The sequence below is a fragment of the Hetaerina americana genome, unplaced genomic scaffold (genome assembly GCF_022747635.1).
Source record: "Hetaerina americana unplaced genomic scaffold, ioHetAmer1.1.p SCAF_81, whole genome shotgun sequence".
NCBI lineage: Eukaryota > Metazoa > Arthropoda > Insecta > Odonata > Calopterygidae > Hetaerina > Hetaerina americana.
The window spans coordinates 1,243,748-1,261,567 of NW_027287439.1; the positions used below are offsets into that span (position 1 = coordinate 1,243,748).

The 17,820-nt window shown below is 35.7% G+C and overlaps 1 protein-coding gene across 1 annotated transcript in view; it reads right to left on the reverse strand.

Moving 5' to 3' along the window:
- Positions 1–232: 232 nt before the first annotated feature.
- LOC139698289 (DNA repair and recombination protein RAD54B-like) overlaps positions 233–17,820 on the reverse strand; it is a 29,322-nt gene continuing 11,734 nt past the window's right edge. Inside the window, exons 6-17 of the mRNA XM_071597172.1 lie at positions 16,461–16,690; positions 16,235–16,382; positions 15,986–16,150; positions 12,940–13,063; positions 9,683–9,888; positions 7,588–7,740; positions 6,937–7,095; positions 6,686–6,812; positions 6,344–6,503; positions 5,099–5,225; positions 3,630–3,878; positions 233–422 (exon numbers count right to left, since the gene is read on the reverse strand). Of these exons, the coding sequence (XP_071453273.1) occupies positions 360–422; positions 3,630–3,878; positions 5,099–5,225; positions 6,344–6,503; positions 6,686–6,812; positions 6,937–7,095; positions 7,588–7,740; positions 9,683–9,888; positions 12,940–13,063; positions 15,986–16,150; positions 16,235–16,382; positions 16,461–16,690 (1,911 nt within the window). The 3' untranslated portion in view covers positions 233–359. The remainder of the gene's footprint in view (positions 423–3,629; positions 3,879–5,098; positions 5,226–6,343; positions 6,504–6,685; positions 6,813–6,936; positions 7,096–7,587; positions 7,741–9,682; positions 9,889–12,939; positions 13,064–15,985; positions 16,151–16,234; positions 16,383–16,460; positions 16,691–17,820) is intronic.

Here is a 17,820-nt window from a genome sequence, read left to right on the forward strand (position 1 = left end):
CTTTAAGCATTTTATCTGGGTACTTTCATTTCCCTATAACTGTTTTCAACTTTAATAAGCATATAAAAATACTTAAAAAGTTAACACTGCATTTTATACTTCTTGCAGAAAATTTTTCTGCGTCAGGATATCTGCACCTTGAATTGAAATGGAGACACTGTGATTTTGTAGAAAGTGCAGAATACTATAAAGTTTGTTTCATTATAGAGTAGAATTTTTATCAGGTGGAAATTTGAACTTGAAAAAATTCAAGGCAGGTAACTGCATAATAAATATAATTTTTAAAGTGAGTAACATAAATGATAATACATGCCAGTTCAATAATAAAATGCATCAATCACAGCCCAGTTGAAGTCTGCTTATGAGGTAGAACTTTGGAAAATGAAAGTGATATGATCGGGTATGAATGAGAAGCCCATATCCTGAAAAAAGATTCAAGCAAGATGGTTATCTAATATGTATAATTTAATACATAGAAAAACAAATTAGAAAAACTTGCACTTTAGGATTCTAAAATATCATAATTAATAAAAATACTGTAGCCTACTTCACACACAGATGTGATCAAACTGAAACACACAAAAAAAGGGGGAGAATGAACTATTGCAGGCCCTGTCACTTTAATAATGTAGGGAAAATTCTCCTGAGGCTTCCCAGTTTTTGACATCAAATGCACACGTAAAAGGAAGGATTAAATGAGTGTTGATTTACAGGGAATTTTAATCCACTGCCAAGGATCACCACACCCAGAGAGCATTAATGTAAGATAATACTTATTCATTCATTGAAGGATTCATCATACATTCTCTTTGTTTTTTACTGATAAATTAATTCCTCACGACAGGGAAAGCCAGAAATATCAAATACTCTCTTATTAATGGCACATTTTGTAAGTTTCAAGGGCCAACAGAATTCCAAGTTCATGAGCACCCCCCTCCCCATAAAGATAAGGTATTAATGAGCCCAAGTACACACGTATGAGTGGCTTCAACAAACCTCTTATGTTGGCATATTCATGCCATAACTTTCTGAAGCCCCCCTATAAATCATGGAAAAGTGCTTCTATTAGGAATGTGCTTTATACAGGGAGCGGCAACATAACTTCTTTTTTTAAAATGCAAAATGCTTCCAAAAAAGGAAGTTATGTTGCCGCACCCTGTACTTGTGGCTGTCACTTATGAGGAATTGATTTCCCTACAAGAAACTGCATGAACATGTAAGGATTGGTCAGTATCAGATGGATTCCTATTTCAGGCTTATTCCAGACTTTTACCCTCAATGCCACTGGTATCACCAAGGACTATAGCTTTTGTTTTTTCCGCAATCTGCATGAACAAAGCGGTCTAAGGTTAACCTGAAGTAATCTTAAAACCTAAAAGAACATCACTTTCATGAAGAATGCCAGGTTCTTATATCTAACAACTGAAATTTTCAAAAAGTTCTACCATTTTCCCCCAAATTTCTGTAGAAATTGAGTAATTCCAGGTTGAGTAATTCCAGGCTTCCTGATTACCCAAGTGGCCATCCTGGTGTACTGGTATAACTGGAATACCTGATACTCGTCATACCCCTGAGAGGTTATTTATTTTCCTGCAAACAGCTGCAATATCATGAATAAATTCAGTGGATTGCTGCCTATGCATGTACTTTCTTTTGCCAACATGTTTGATGCCAAACCATATACGGTCAAAGGGAAATTTTTCCTGTTTTATTTAGGCATTTAAAACTGATAAAAATATCATAACTTTTATTTTCAAGTAAATATATCTTGTTTATGCTTTTTCTGCAGCCATCGTCTATTAGGGATATAGTATAGATCACTTGCAATTTCAATGTTAAATGGAAAATACAGGGTGCGGTGGTTATCTCTGGACAAATTTCAATTTGAATTTCCCGCCAAATCATAGCTTCACCAGAGGTCACGAGTGGCGTTCTTGAAAGCTATAGGCATCTAGTAAACGGTCATGACCGCAAAATGGCCGAGATGTTACGTACAAGTGCAGAGTACAATTGAAGAGTCATTATTATAGAAAGTGTTCACACAGGGCATTCACCCAGTGAAATAGTTCGATTCTCCGGGTACCACAAATCAGCTGTTAACGATATTGTGACTGAGTATAATGCTTCGGAGAAGTACGGGGAAGGTTTCACTAAACTGGCAAGAAACGCATGTCACAAACAGCAGCAGTTGTCGAGAAGGCTCAGGCGCTGAATTCAGAGGAGCCGGGGCAATCGCTGAGGAAATCGGCATCAGAATTGAATGTTAGCGAGCAAACAATGCGTCGGATGGCAGAGGAGGACCTACGATACAAGTCCTACACAATAAAGGTGCGACACATGCTGTCTGAGGCTGCCAGAACAAAGGGGATTGCTCACTGCAACCTGCTATTGTGCTCTCTAAAAAATGAATCTGCAGGGCAAATCAGATTCTTTTCTGATGAAAAAATTTTCACCGTTGATGCAAAGATCAACCGGAAAAATTATCATTAGCTTGCCCAAAACCCTAAGGACGACCTGATTGTTCCTCGAACAAAATTTCCAGCTAGTGTTCACTTCCTAGGTGTTGTGTCCAGTGAGAGTATATCATGTCGCCACATTACTTTGAAAAGGGACAAACTATCACAAAAGCAGTCTACTGCAAATTTGAAGAATGCCCTGAAAACGTGGATGGTAACTGTAGATCGTAGGCTTTCGCAGCTGTTGAGAGATGCAGAGGTAGTTCTCGGGCTGGACTGCGTGAGAGACATTTTTGGCTCAACGTTTCTCTCCCGTTGCAGGGAGCGTCTTCAGGAGCGAAGACGCTCCTGAAGACGCTCCCTGCAACGGGAGAGAAACGTTGAGCCAAAAATGTCTCTCACGCAGTCCAGCCCGAGAACTACCTCTGCGTGGATGGTAACTGTGGCCTTGGGGAGACAATATGTATTTCAACAGGAGGGTGGACCTGCTCATACGAGTCATTTGGTCCAAAAATGGCTCTCAGATAACATTGACATGTTCTGGTCAAAGGAGTTCTGGCCCCCGAATAGCCCGGACTTGAACCCCCTTGACTATTATGTTTGCAGCGTAGTTGAAAGAGTTACCAATAAAATGAAGCACCCTAATGTTGCATCTCTACGCACCGTTATTGTAGCAGCATTCGCAAATATGGACAGTACTGTTTTAAAGAGTGTGTGCGATCGATTCAGGAAAAAATTGGAGGTGGTCATTGCAGCTTAAGGGGGTTACATTGAGTAATATTACTCTTGACAGATACCACTACTTGTATATAAAAGGATTTTCATTTGTATTTTTTTAAATAAATTTGCTTTTAAACAAAATTTTCATTTGCCTGGATTTAAGCACTGTACCCTGTAAACTTTCAAGGTTTTTATCTTCACAAGATTTTAGCTAAATATACCTTATATTTAGAAAAATATTTGGTAAATCTAAGAAAATAAATTTTGGCTATACTGTAATCTAACCTAATGCATTCAAGAAATTAAATTTATATGCACATAGGAAATTTAACTAGAGTAAAATTCAAATACAGTTGCATACACAAAGACAAATACACGACAAATTTGAACACAGTTGTATATATAATAGTTGCTCATGCACTTGAAAGTATAAAAGCAAGAGTAATAACTAACCTCAATGTGAGAATCTTCAAATGGAGGCGACAAGTGCTGCCAATTGTTTAGCTGGCTAATTGGAAGAGAAGCCTTCTGTGATGTTTTGACAACCATACCCAGTTGACACTCTCTTTCATCATCATCCATTATTTCATCTGGAGAAGATGCTAATACACTGTCCTTTCTATTAGCACCTGAGGTAAGGCATTTGCAATCCAATAAATCATGAGTTAAAGATGATGTTGTCTCATGAAAAGTGAACAAATCCTGAAAATGGAATCAAAAAAAGCCTTGTAAATTTAACAAAAGGTAATAAAGTTATACTCAGGGACTCTTCTATGTACATATATGAAATACTTAAACTTTTAAAGGTAAAAATAGTGGAGAGTAAAAATGGAGTGCAAAGGCAAATGATACTTAAAAATGTGATATTTTGACAAGCAGTTTCTTCCTAATACCTTTCTAATTGATGCCAAGACTGGTGGAATTAAAATTTTTTTTTACAACATTGATCATGTTCTTTTTTGTGACTCAGCACCACTGAAATCAAAGAGGGACAGGATACTTTTTGATGCTGTCATAGGGTTGCACCTTGGACTTGTAATACTTGATAATATGATGCTCACAGAATTGAAAAAAGAGCTGTTAAAAGTTTCTGGATTAATAGGGATAAGGGTATAATTTCTAGATGTCCCTCTTTTCCCTCTTGATAATCACACAGGCAGCCCTGTATTTATCAGAGGCACTGTTGATGAAGTAAGGGTTAGCGTTATGTTTTGATTTTATTACTGAACGATAATAATTACTGATGAACGATATCTTTCAAGTTTCTGGTGTGCACTTTTTACATCATCTCTGGGTGATTGTTTGTATACATGATGACCTTTTAATAAGTTTTCCCTAAATTGTGGCACATCAGAAAAGGATGAGTTCCCACCAGTTTTAAATCAGCTCAGATATGAATTGCTTGAGTAATTTTGACTGAATCTCATGGATTTAGTATTGTTAAAATACAAGTTAGGCAACCAATTTTTACATACACTGAAACTGTAACTTAGGGAAATGTACATTAAATGATATCAGCCATGGGCTCAACTAATTGCATGTTTCCCCTCCACCAACCTTCGGATTTGAATATCTCTGTAACTTGAAAAATTGTCAGAGAACAGTTTCAGCAGTAAAAGTTTCCAATAGATTTCCAAAATTATGCAATTCACAAGTCTTGTTAGTATGCTTGTTGGAGATATTTTTGCTAAATTAGCTAAGTAATCAGATTTCTAAGCATTACTGAACTAGACGTAACATGGTTATTTTTCCACTATTATATAAGCTATATTTTGACATATTTCCCATGAGCATATTTAACTTTATTCGACCAAGATATTAGCAAAAAAATCAACTAATTGGGAGGCTCCAGCATCCTTTACCTTTCCTTTAAGTGCTCTGGCTATGCCCTGGCAATAAAAATGGAAACTTCATTCACTCACCTTTAGCTCTTCCAATGAAAGTTTAATGCCACTGGGATTTTGGGGATCAACAACTGCACCACTCAAACCAGTTTTGTTAATCTGTCTCTGGTAAATTTTTTCCTCAACTGTTCCTGTTGTCAGCAACCTTTAAGGTACACAAGGAAATGAAATATTTTTATTCAAGCACATATTGAACATAAGCCACGTTATGGTCAACAGCAACACTTAGTTTGATAAAATAATATACGATTTAAAGAAATCTTAAATGAGAGTTTTGTTTCAAATAGACAAAACTCTTTAGAATGGATTATGGAGAAATTTCAAAGAAGAAAAAGGATACATTTAATCAAACAATAATGAATTTATTAACAAGAGCCATTGAGTATTAACATAATATGAATGATTCCACACAGGTATGTCAGTAAACTGCATAAATCTCCTAGTGGTAAAGAGAGGACAACAGCATGACTGGCCATTATCAAGTTTTCTGGAGAAATTATCTGATGAATGATGATAAAAGATATTAAGAAAATACTAACTAGTCTGTTGATTCTTCCAATATTATTGTAAAATCTACTTAGAATAAAACATATTTTGAGGGTGATGCCATGCTTTGGGTATATAAAAAGGGTATTAATGCTAGCGAGGTAGTAGTAGTAGTTTTCATGGGAGGCAACCGACAGCTAAGGTCATTTGCACCATTAGAGGTGGGTGGGAAAGGAAGGGTGGAGAGAAACCTGGCGTCGGCATTAGCCTACTTTAGTCAATAGGCGCCAAGGGGTCTGCAAATTAACGTACCATCCGAAGGACGTTGTACTCACTCAAAGTGTTCTCCACAAAGCTACTCAAGTAGGGACCAGGATACTGCAAGTGAGGTAGGCTTGAGTTTGATGAAAATAATGTTAGATGGAGGAATTCATGTAATTATCGAATAAGGGAAGGAAAATAAGTGAGTATTTACAGTATATAACAGAAATGTGGATGTCAGCACCTTGAACGCAATTAAGACGCTAGCTCAGAGTGAGAGCTGGGGTAAATAAATATTTTGATTAATAACCACTAATACTAAGGAATTCAGAGAAAAATAATGAAACAATGCAGTTTTTGCCCATGATATTATTGGCAAACATACAGTTTGAATTAGAATTTTGGCTCTCCATAAATGAATCATTGACTACCATAAACTTTTTACACCAGAAAATATCAGATATATAAGTTGAAAGCTAAATGCAATTGGCAATTGCAAAATTTACAAAAGATTACCTGTAAATATAAACAGATCTCTTCTGTCCATCTCGCCATATTCTTGCCATTGCTTGAAGATCACTGGCCGGGTTCCAGTCAGAGTCATAAAGTACCAGTCTTGAAGCCCCAGTCAAATTTAGTCCAACTCCACCAGCCCTAGCACTAAGCAAGAACACAACTGAAAAAAAATTATCACCATAAGAGGTTTTGCCCGCTAAACCACAGTCAAAGCATTTCCAAAGAGGAGAATACTCAAAACAATTTTATATTCATATATTGCATTATAAGCCAACACAAGTTCACCATATAATGTACCAATTTTAAAGATGCATTGACCCATGCATTATCTACAATACTCACAGTTGCTTCCATTTGGGTTATTAAAAGAGTCTACAATAGCCATTCTTTTAGCAGTTGGTACAGTCCCATCCAATCGGCAGAACTTATAGTTTCTAGACTTGCATAATTCAGCAAAGATATCCAAGGTCTGAAATTGATTTATAAAGCCCTATATTGCATTTGAAAAATTTAAGGTTTGAGGATTGTGAATTATAATGATAATGACAAGAAATAACTATCAGTTGTAGCTCAAATAAATTCATTACAATTACCTTAGTGTAATAAGAAACCAATATCACTTTTTCTTTTAGCTGGCTGAGGTCATGAAGCATATTCTCAACAAACCATAATTTTCCTGAATGATCACTAAGATTTTCAAAAGATTTATCACAGCATTTCAACTCATTCTGCAGATGTTTCAAAACTCCAGCCTTGAAGAGATCAAATGAAGAGTGTATCTGTTTATGTACATGTGATCTAGAATCTTAAATACTGAGTACTTATTTCTGGTAAGTATTATTAAAAGTAAATTATCTAATCAAAAACAAAATTTATTAACCCTAAGGTTGGCTAGATAGGTGAGGGTAGAGCTCACCTAATACTAAGCCATACATGATGCATGAAATTCATACATCAGTGTGTTGGGACTGGTTTTACCCCTGTGTCGCCTATGGTTTCCCAGGGAGATCTGGTACCCAAAAAATACCCAGCTCAAGTGAAGCCCAAAGGCATTCCCAGGATTGAACCTGGATCACCTAGTCATTAGCCCAGCACTCTCCCCTTGGACTAACATGTCACCAAAAATTGTCTAGTATTAATGTCTAAATGATAATAATGCATTTGTATTTTAATTAAGTTTTAATTTAGCTATCAGAAAACTAGACCAATTTTCTGGTTGGCAATTATTAATTTTACTAACTTACATCCTCAGCATCATGTGTCATTATAAGTTTTGGATGGTTACAAATTTTTTTCAGGGCTGTCAAAACTGAGAGATGAGCAATTCCTTTCTCAGGCTCTTCCTCTTTCCTAGTTTGCATTTCCCAAAAGGCAATAGCTGATTTGTAGAGCTCAACCTTATTTTACATGAAAAGAAAGAAAAATAAAAGGAAGTGGAGGGCAGTCCTGTAAACTCAAAAAAATACATAATGCTATTGACTTCCCAGAATTAAATCTTGATCCAATCCATGGTTTTGTGATTCACGAAAGAAATGAAGCCTCATAGAAATAGGAAGGCATATATCCAGTTATTACTTGGATGACTTTGACCAAAGGGATAATGGAAAGGAACAAGGGCAAGACATTTTCTTAGAGATATGTATCATATGTATATGCAAGTTATATAGAGCTTGAACTATGTCCTAAGATTAAATTTATTTTTTTGTTTTTAACTCTGTAAGTAGCCTCCACCCACAAAAATCTGCAATTTAACCATATTGTGCAGTGGCAGTCATTTTCTACACAGGCAGTCTAGTAAGTCCATCTTGATCCCATGTTTTTGGATTCAAGGATACTGCCTTTGGTTAGAACAAATTTTATTTTAAATTTATTAAAATCTATATTTAATAAAATATTAAATAAAGTTTGGTGACTGTTTGTCTATAAGCCAGCATTATGATGACATTTAATAGGAATTACACAGCAAATATCTATAAATACAAGGCAGAGGAAGCATGCATAGCCTTTTCAAAATTAGTCAGCATGAAGCATAAGTGTTAATATTTCCATTGCACATAATGTTTCAGATGCATTGGGGAACTGGATGGGAAGGGTGTGGGAAGTAAATGGCAAGATTGGGTCAGTAGAATCATACGTCACTAGTAATTGAAGTATTTCTTGGGATAATCCTGGAAGGCAAAATGACTGTGAGTTTTAAGAGAAAATGGAAAGGGAAGTTGCCCTTCTCAAAAGGTGGTGGACCAAAGAATGGGCGAAAGGAAAGCATATATTTTGAAGGAGGCATGTGTTGGCTCCATCACATTACTATTGCTATCCATGCCACACCTGTATCTTATTTCCCACCCCCTTATACTCTTCACCCAGTTTCCTGAAACAAATCAGAGCCTCTTGGTAATTTACTTACCTGCCCTGAAAACTAGCCCTATCACCCTCTTCATGAGCATGAGGCAACATGTTGAACCAGCCAACTGAATTTCCTTTTCCAAAACACTGACTATATTCGTTAATTGAACAACATTCATGTAAAATTAAACCCAAAGGACTCAGGTTAAGGTTTTGTATATATACAATAGAAAGGGAAGAACTCTAATATGTTTCACAGTTCAGTCATCAGGATGGTAAGGTAAATTAAATAAGTTCACTAGGCTATGATTTTGGCAAAGATGCAGAAATTACGTAAATTTTCAGTCTTAATAACTTATGGAATACATGCAATAAACTCAGTATTTGTAATTGTATCAGATTTTCAATAATGAGAGGTCAATCCATAAAGGTATAAAGTGATTGCTCTTTAGATATTGCACTTTTTCAACTTTCGAATAAAAAACAAAAATTCAATCATCTGATTCGCTAATGTTGTAATATTGACATTTTTAGCTAAAGCTGATGAAAAGGGTTATATTAATTAATATTTCCCTTGGATGTTTGCAAAGTTTGACTACATTGAAAATTCTGCTGAGTAAATTTAATAATTTATGGATTCCAAGTCAGTAACAGATGCACAGATTTGGTATTTTCAATCTGAATCAAACACAGTACCACTTTGAGGGCATGGAAAAAGTCATGATTTTCCATAAATGTGCAGTAGGGATAAGCATCAATAAGCACTCATTAAAACATGATAAAACAATATTTTGAAATCCCAACAATCAAACAATACCATTGTGGGGTGAGCATATTTAGAAAAACCATGAGTTTTAGACCAATAAACATGCAACACCATTATTTGAGTAATGCACATTTGAAAACATCCACCAACAATTAACACCTGGGAAAATGTGACTATTAGCCTTGGTTATGACATAATATTATCTAAAATTATTTTGAAAACCACAGTACCTGTAGAGGAAATGGACGACAGAATATTACAGCCTCCAACTTCTTCGGTAAGTATTGATTAATGACTGCTTGGGTACGACGTAGGATGAAGCATGCAGTCCTGCTGTTCAATTCTGCTGCTCTTGTTTCTCCAAGTCGTCTTTTCTCTTCTGAACAATGTGGCTGCCTCGATGCCACAATCGGGAGTTCATAATGTTTTCGAAACTCTGTCAAAGAATGGGTCATTCAGATTCTTTTTGATAAATGGAATGATTAATCAAATAAAAACCTCGTTCAAAAATAGAAATTTTTATCTGTAATATCTCTCAAGAGGGTTAAATATTAGGAATTAAGCAATATTGTTATTCTTACCAACTTGATTCTTTGGAGGATAGCAACTAGTCAGGAGGTAAACATATCATGACATACAAGGATAATCCCAGAAGTACCTGATCCAATAAAGTAAACGCAAAAATTTTGGAAAAAAAGAATTTATTTTGCAGCATAATCTCCTTTCAGCTCTATACACTTTTCCCAGCGATGTTCAATAAGTTCGATACCCTTTTTATGATAAGAACTGTCTTGCTCCTCAAAATAGCCATTAACTGCCAACATCACTTCTTCATGGTTTGAAAATCTTTTACCACCGAGCCATTTTTTCCAGTTTGCGAACAGAAAATAATCCAAGGGGGCTAAATCTTGCAAATAGGGTGCACGAGGTAGTAATTCAAACTTTAATTCATGAATGATGGCCATTACAATAATGGATTTGGGAGCTGGTACATTGTCTGGATGGAACAACACTTTCTTCTTAGCCAAATGCGGCTGCTTTTCTTGATTTCTTCGCTCAAATGTTACAATAAGCTTGCCTAATACTCGCCATTGATAGTTTTTCCTTTTTCAAGATAGTCAATGAAAATTATCCCACGCTCATCCCAAAAAACCGACTGATGGCATGACCTTACCAGCAGATGAAATGGTCTTTGCCTTCTTTGGGGCCGGTTCTCCCTTTTGAATCGGTTGTTTTGATTGTTCTTTTGTCTTGGGTGTGAAGCAACGGACCCATGTTTCATCCGTGGCTATGAAACGGCATGAAAATTATGCTTCGTTGCCATGAAACCTTGCTACACACTCAATTGAAACATCTTCACGACACTGGTTTTGCTCGAGTGTGAGCAAACGTGGCACCTGTTTGGCACACAGCTTTCTCACATCCAAATTTTCAGTTAACATGCGATGTTCTGCCCTTTTTGAAATGCCTACTATGCTAGCTTGCATATTCTCAGTTGACGATTATCCAGTATCACATTGCGGATTTTCTTCACTGTTTCTGGGGTTGTCACCTCATTTGGTCGACCAATGTGATGCTCACCTTTACAGCTCGTACGGCCTCGTTTAAACTCTGCTACCCAATATTTTACTGTTGTAAACAAAGGAGCAGACTCACCCAGAGTAGAATCCAGTTCAGCTTTTATATTGGTTGGGCTGAAGTCTTTCAAATAAAAGTATCGTATGACGTAACAATGACCAATTTTCTCCATTTTCACGAATTCATTGAAAACGTTTACTATTGATGGCTGTCAAACAAATACTAAACAACATAGCGTCTTCAAGCATGAAACACAGGCTTTAAAGATTGCATACTTTCTAAAACAGTGATATTTTTCAAACAATTACCAGCATCTCTAGGTCAGGCCGGGTACTTCTGAGCCTTCCCATGTATAAGGTTTTGGACTAGAAGGTTCAGATTATGATGTCTGCCACCGTTACAGTGAGGAATATTGTAACTAGGATTAAAACAATTGCCACACAAACAAAGACAAGTGGTGAAATCAGCAAGTGGGAGGGAAAAAAAAGGAAATAAAGGATCCAGGAGGAAATGGGGAGCATGGTGACATCAACCCAAACCTGGAATCCAGTTGGGAAACTCACACTTCAAAACTCCCAACAGAATGAAAAGGAAAGAATGAGTCAAGATACAATAGGCAAAGTTACCAAAAGCCCATAGACCTCGGGGAACTACTAGAATTTCCTATGGTACCAGGAAGTTAAAAGCAAGATTCTCCTTCATGGAAGGGTATATTGCAGTCCCCAAAGTAGTGGAATTATATTAAAATCTAATATAATTTTCAACTGTCTTTGTAAGAAAATGGCTATAAAGTTATTTTTTCTCATATTTGAAAATACCCTCGTCCCTCTAAGAGATTATCTACATCCTCTACTGTTCACGGGTATATGAGGCCAGCAAACACACTAAAAACAGTCTAAGAAGTCAACTTCCAACAAAAATCAGAAAATTCTCGTTAAAATGGATCACACCCCTTTGAAGGAGCAATGAAGATTAACTACACCAATGACCAGACAATGGAATAGGACACAGGGACAATATTTATGGAGGATAAATCAACTTCCAGGACCTGGAAGCTGATGCCCTCAATAAAAGAAAGCATCTACTAAAACCATGGATAATTACATGGTTGAGTAGACCTAGGGGCATAACCAGCCACTGATGATTAAAAGTGACAAAAATACAGAAAATTAATGCCCTCCTACAATATAAAATTGCATATTGTATAATTTTACACAGTTGAGAAAAAAAGACATTGGCTATAGACTACAAAAAAAGCATAGGCAGCTGACTAGAACTCATTTGTACACAGATCTTGGATCAGTATATGACTACTGCAAATTACTTAATAAATACTGTCACAATAAAGCCAGCAATAAGCTTAGGTTAGCACTAAAATCATTGTATGAAAAACAAAATGCTACATAATGTGCTTAAAAGCGTTAAAGACCAACAGAAACATTACAGGAAACTCTAAGTAAAATATCTCATTCAATGAAATATTCTAAAATATCTCAAATGTATGTTGTGGGTATACATCAACAAAGTTATTGAAAAAAAATATGATTTGGAGGCAGAATGCATTTCTACTTAACTAGGATGATTTCTGCTTATGTAATGCAGATACCAAAACTTTGAAAGAGATTCACAACCATCTGAATATTTCAAAGAAATATTTCCCAAAGCTGATTTCCAAAATAAATGTAAAACTTCCATTACAGTTACATTTTCTGGCAAATTTATCCAGGGCACATCCCAGGCATTTCTGCTTATTTCCCCCCACACTATCTAACAGAAGCAATCATCACTGTTCACAACTCTGTAGTTCAACATAATTTGCAAGCTCATCTGTTTTATCAAGCTGTAGTCTTAATAGGGTGAACAAATATGACCATTAAAATTATCAAGAAAAAAGTAAGGTGAAACTCACCCATATTACTCCCAAGTATTCCAGGGTTAACAAAGTCTACTAGTGAGTAAAATTCCTGCAGGTCATTTTGAATTGGCGTACCCGATAAAAGTATTCTTCTTTTGATACTCAACTGTGCAAGAGCCTGTGTCAAAACAAAATGTATGTTACTCAACTAAAAATTAACAATCTATAAGGCTAACATGAGGCATTAGGGTGAAGTGACATACATGAGGGGAAAACAGCAAAAATATATATCCATTTAATTTCATACCTTAGGAGCGTTAAACTCTTTCAAAAACATTACCTCATGCAAATGTCTTCAGAAGTTCTCAAAGCCTTGCTCTAATTAGTAGATAATTATATTATATAGTAATTATTCATCTAACAAGAGGCCAACCAATAAGTGAAAATGGCTTTTTTCTCTTTGCTAATCCATTGTTTCATAGGGTTGCAGAGGAATTAACACTAGATAATATATCAGTATCACTCTTACAAATGGGAGAAAAATGGGTCCATGGCCACATTTTTCTTCTCATTCTTTTATTTCTGCCCACAATATGTACAGGCAATGTAGTACTCAGAATGAGTACCACGTTGCCTGGTCTGAAAAGTTCCTACCACTAGCTCTACAGCTCTCAAAGCCCTTTGCACCATCATGGAATTTAATTACCAGAGTTTAACTTCTGAGAAGGATCACTCACTTCCCTGGTATTAAAGATCCCAAAGTGAACTTCATTTTTACTAACAAGCAGGAGGCACAACCCTAGTACAATGATTGCAGCTTCTGCATTGGAGTGCACAATGCCATCTAGTGTCCAAACAGGTACAAATAAAGTTTGTATATGCCATCAAGCATGCATTGACTGTCGACATTCTGGTTGTCCATCTTGAGGAACACCGGAGTCTTAGGAGTAATATCAAGTAGACCTCCCCCTGTAGCTCAAAGTTATTCATAAGGCCAACGTAAATCATGCTGGAACATAAAATGAAGAGGACTGTAGTCCTGAGTCTGGCTTGGGCTCCAATGTAACATCTCTTCTCATTTGAGCCATTTTCCTCCAAGGTTCTTCAACAATAAACTTTTCTAATAAAACATTTCCTTAATTAGAGTGATGATGAGTTACCACTTGTATTGACCATATCTTGAAATTCAAGGAAGGGCTCAATGACACAGAACTTACGCCAACAATCTACCTGATTCTGGAGGAAACTTGCTTTTTCTGGAAAGCATTGGCCATTTCAATGATAAGGAATATTTTCTGTTGCACACATCTATCAAGACAAACTAAAACTACACAGGCCATCACATCACACTCGTAAAATGCCTGAATGAGCCATGTTGGAAAGGGTCTCTTTAGAGCGTTTACATTAAGGTCTCTTTTTAGCTGCTTCAGAAACTCCCACATCTCAGAATGTCATTGTTCACTTTCGTTATCTTATTCAAATTTGTTTGAGTTTCCTTGAAAGTGCATGTACTTCTTGATATACTTATAATTTTGCAAGAAATGTATGCCCAAAAATAATGTATTTCTATATTAATAATTCTATAATACATCACAGTTAATATTATTCATAATTAGAGTAGAACCATTGATAAACAATAATTTCAGAGTACTTTTAAGTGTAGCTAAACATGTCACATTTAAAATTGGAATTAGATTTTTCTTTACCAATTAACCTGCACATCCATGGGTCAACCTACAGTAAATGCCTAAAAAATTATTTTGTATTCCTATTATAATTGACAGTGATCATATAGTTACGTAAGTAATAGCTAATTCTTATGCCATTCAGTATAGTTTGGAACTGTATATTTTACGTCATAGCATTAAGGGAAATATCAATATACTGAGAACCAATTAATGATGATATATTGTATACTTTTATGACTTAGTATAATTTTCTTTGTATGCAATGGCATACTGTAATAATACCCATTGAAAATGTTTAGCTACTAATCTCAGTAATATTGCACTAGTCTGATAAAATGACCATTGCTCATCATTGGTTTTTGGTTATACTTCACATCATGGAATGGAGTGATAATGCCATCCATTAATGAAAAGACTATCATTTTAAACTTTGTAAATACATATTTAAACATTTTTAGGGCATGGTGCTTTTAGTTGTGTAATATCTGTTTCTAATGTAATATTACCTAATCTATACATTTGCTAACACAAAAATATAAACAGAACCCTTTTATTAATATGACAAAAAACTGAAGAACTGACAAATCTCACAAAGTAAATTAGATGCATAAGTCTTATAAAGTCTTAATTGCTCTGATACCATCTGATGCTTGACATTCTACATCTTGAAAATTACACTCTGCTGGCCAGTGACAACAATAAATTAGAGCAACAAACATCAAAAAATGCATCAAAAGAGTTCATCTTGTCACCAACTTCTATTTTAAGTGATAAGGTAAATTTAAACCAGAAAGTGGTTGAAAATTTTTTTAATGAACATTGCAGATATCCTCTGTATCCACTATCATTCAGAGGCACATTATCCAAGTGTCAGGACAGAGGCCTTAGAACAACCCTCTTCATCTCATTTACAAAAATACTACAGGTGTTATTTCTATAAATACCCTCTTCACAGGGTCCAGACTTCATGCAGCCCATAATGCATGCATTCCACCTGATCCAAGACTTCAGCGATCGTGATATTTCAAATCTCAATTTTTTCATCTCTCACTATTGTACTTAGCTTTTGCCTCAATTAGAGGTTTACTTATGCTACAGATATTGAGCACCTCACTGAGCTGCTCATTCCTGCTGATAAAATCAATAAATGAGGTAGACAATGAAACATACAGAATTTTAAATCTCTCTAAGAGCTATGACGGTGCCATGGCCTGTCTGAAATTAGCCTATCAAGGTGCTAGTATATACGAAGATCAACAAACAACACACAAATATTCTAACTTTGTATAAACAACTCCACCAAAATGCTCTCATTTTCAAGGGATGAATATTGGTATCAATTTTTAGTTGGGAAGTTAAGGGAGTTACTTCTAATGCATTGCTATTGATTATTAGATAATATTTCTTCTTACCTGAGAAGTTTTGATTATAGTATTCTTAAGCCGATGACCTTCATCGCATATCATTACATCAAATCCTATTTTCTTGATATCTTCAATGCAACGGACAACCATTTCATATGAAATGATCATCACTTGATTGTTTTGCAACTTCAGGAATTCAATTGGTCTGTTTTTCTAAATGAAAGGACCAATTAAAAAAGTAAATAAATTTTCATTCCAACACACAAAATCTTAATCAAATAATAAAATGATAGCAACCTGATTAACAACAAAAGGTTTAATCTTATCTCTCCCTAACCAGCATTGGAATTCTTTCAGCCAATTGGCTGCCAAACTGCTTGGGGTAATGATCAAAACTTTGTGAAACACTGGTTTGTTTCCATACGGTCCTTTCCTCAATAATGTCCTAAATAAATACAAACAATTTAATCACTATCTTTATCAATAAGCACTTTAGCGGATGTAATCAGTCTTTTAAACTTACCAGATTAAAGTGATGCACTGCAAGGTTTTTCCAAGGCCCATTTCGTCAGCTAAAATGCAGCCTTCCCATGAAGTGTTCAGCCCAGTTTGATGTCTAAAAGGATTTCTCATACCACACACACATTCATATAAAAACTGAACTCCAACTCTCTGATGAGGGCGGAGAGCTTTAGAAAGATAGGGATCTACGACAACATCCACCAGCAACAGTTTTTCTTGGTTATGAAGCCACTTGAAAAAGGTGAACGAAATGCTTATATAGCTACATATTTATGTAAGAATGTATGCATGTATTTAAAGTAAGTTGCTATAAACCTAAACCAATAGGTGAACACTGAGCCTCCAACTTTTAGCTGGGAGCACATCTGCTATTTAATAATGAAGAAATAATTTTTTACGTTCTAATCATATAGCATGAGTTCAGTTGTCCAAATTCAATAGCTAGATTCACAGGAAAATATCTCAGGAATGCTTAAAACAAGGAAATAAAAAGCACAAAAATGACAAATTCAAAGGCAATTAATACATTTTTCAAACCAATAACTTAAAATATAACTAATAAGATAAATGTATTCTAAATGCCTCGATACCACAATCAAATGCCTTTGTTTGTCAATTCCCGATTACATACAATTGGTATAAGCTAGTCTTCTTCAATTAAATTTAGTGACAAACTTAATATCTAACAAAAACTTGGAAACTCAGCCTTCCTATATAAAACATTGGACACAAAATTTGCGCAACAAAAAATTCGTCCGAGTCATAAGTTTTATTGAAAAGCAAGCCAATTGTCCTTCAAATATAAAGGCAGCTACTGGATTTCTTTTGTAAGAGGGTTTTCATTATTTTTATTGTTATAAATAGATTGTATTATATTCCCTTTCATCCTAGATGGAGAGTTCGTTGTGATATGAGCTTCAAAATTGTATGGCAATTAATACACTAATACAAATGTAACAGCAGTAGTAGTAGCTATAGGGAAGGCGACCGACAGCTGAGGTCATTAGCACTATTAGGGATAAATGGGAAAGGAAGGAAGGTGGAGAGAAACCTGATATCAGCATTAGCTTCCTATTAAAAAAGGCACCATAGGGTCCTCAGCTTAACATCCTATCTAATGGGTGACAGACTCCTTTGAAGTGCTCTCCACAAAGAACCTCAAGTAGGGATCGGGACACCACAAAAAGATCTGCCTTCTCCAAGATTTGAGCCCAGGTGCTCTGGGTGGGAAGCCAGTATGTTAGCCACCACACCATTCCGATCCCCTACAAATGTAACATTAATCCTCCTTCAGCCAACATTTTCCAGTCAGAAAAACAAAGCATAATAATGACTATTGTTTTTCTTTCAGCCTAATGCAA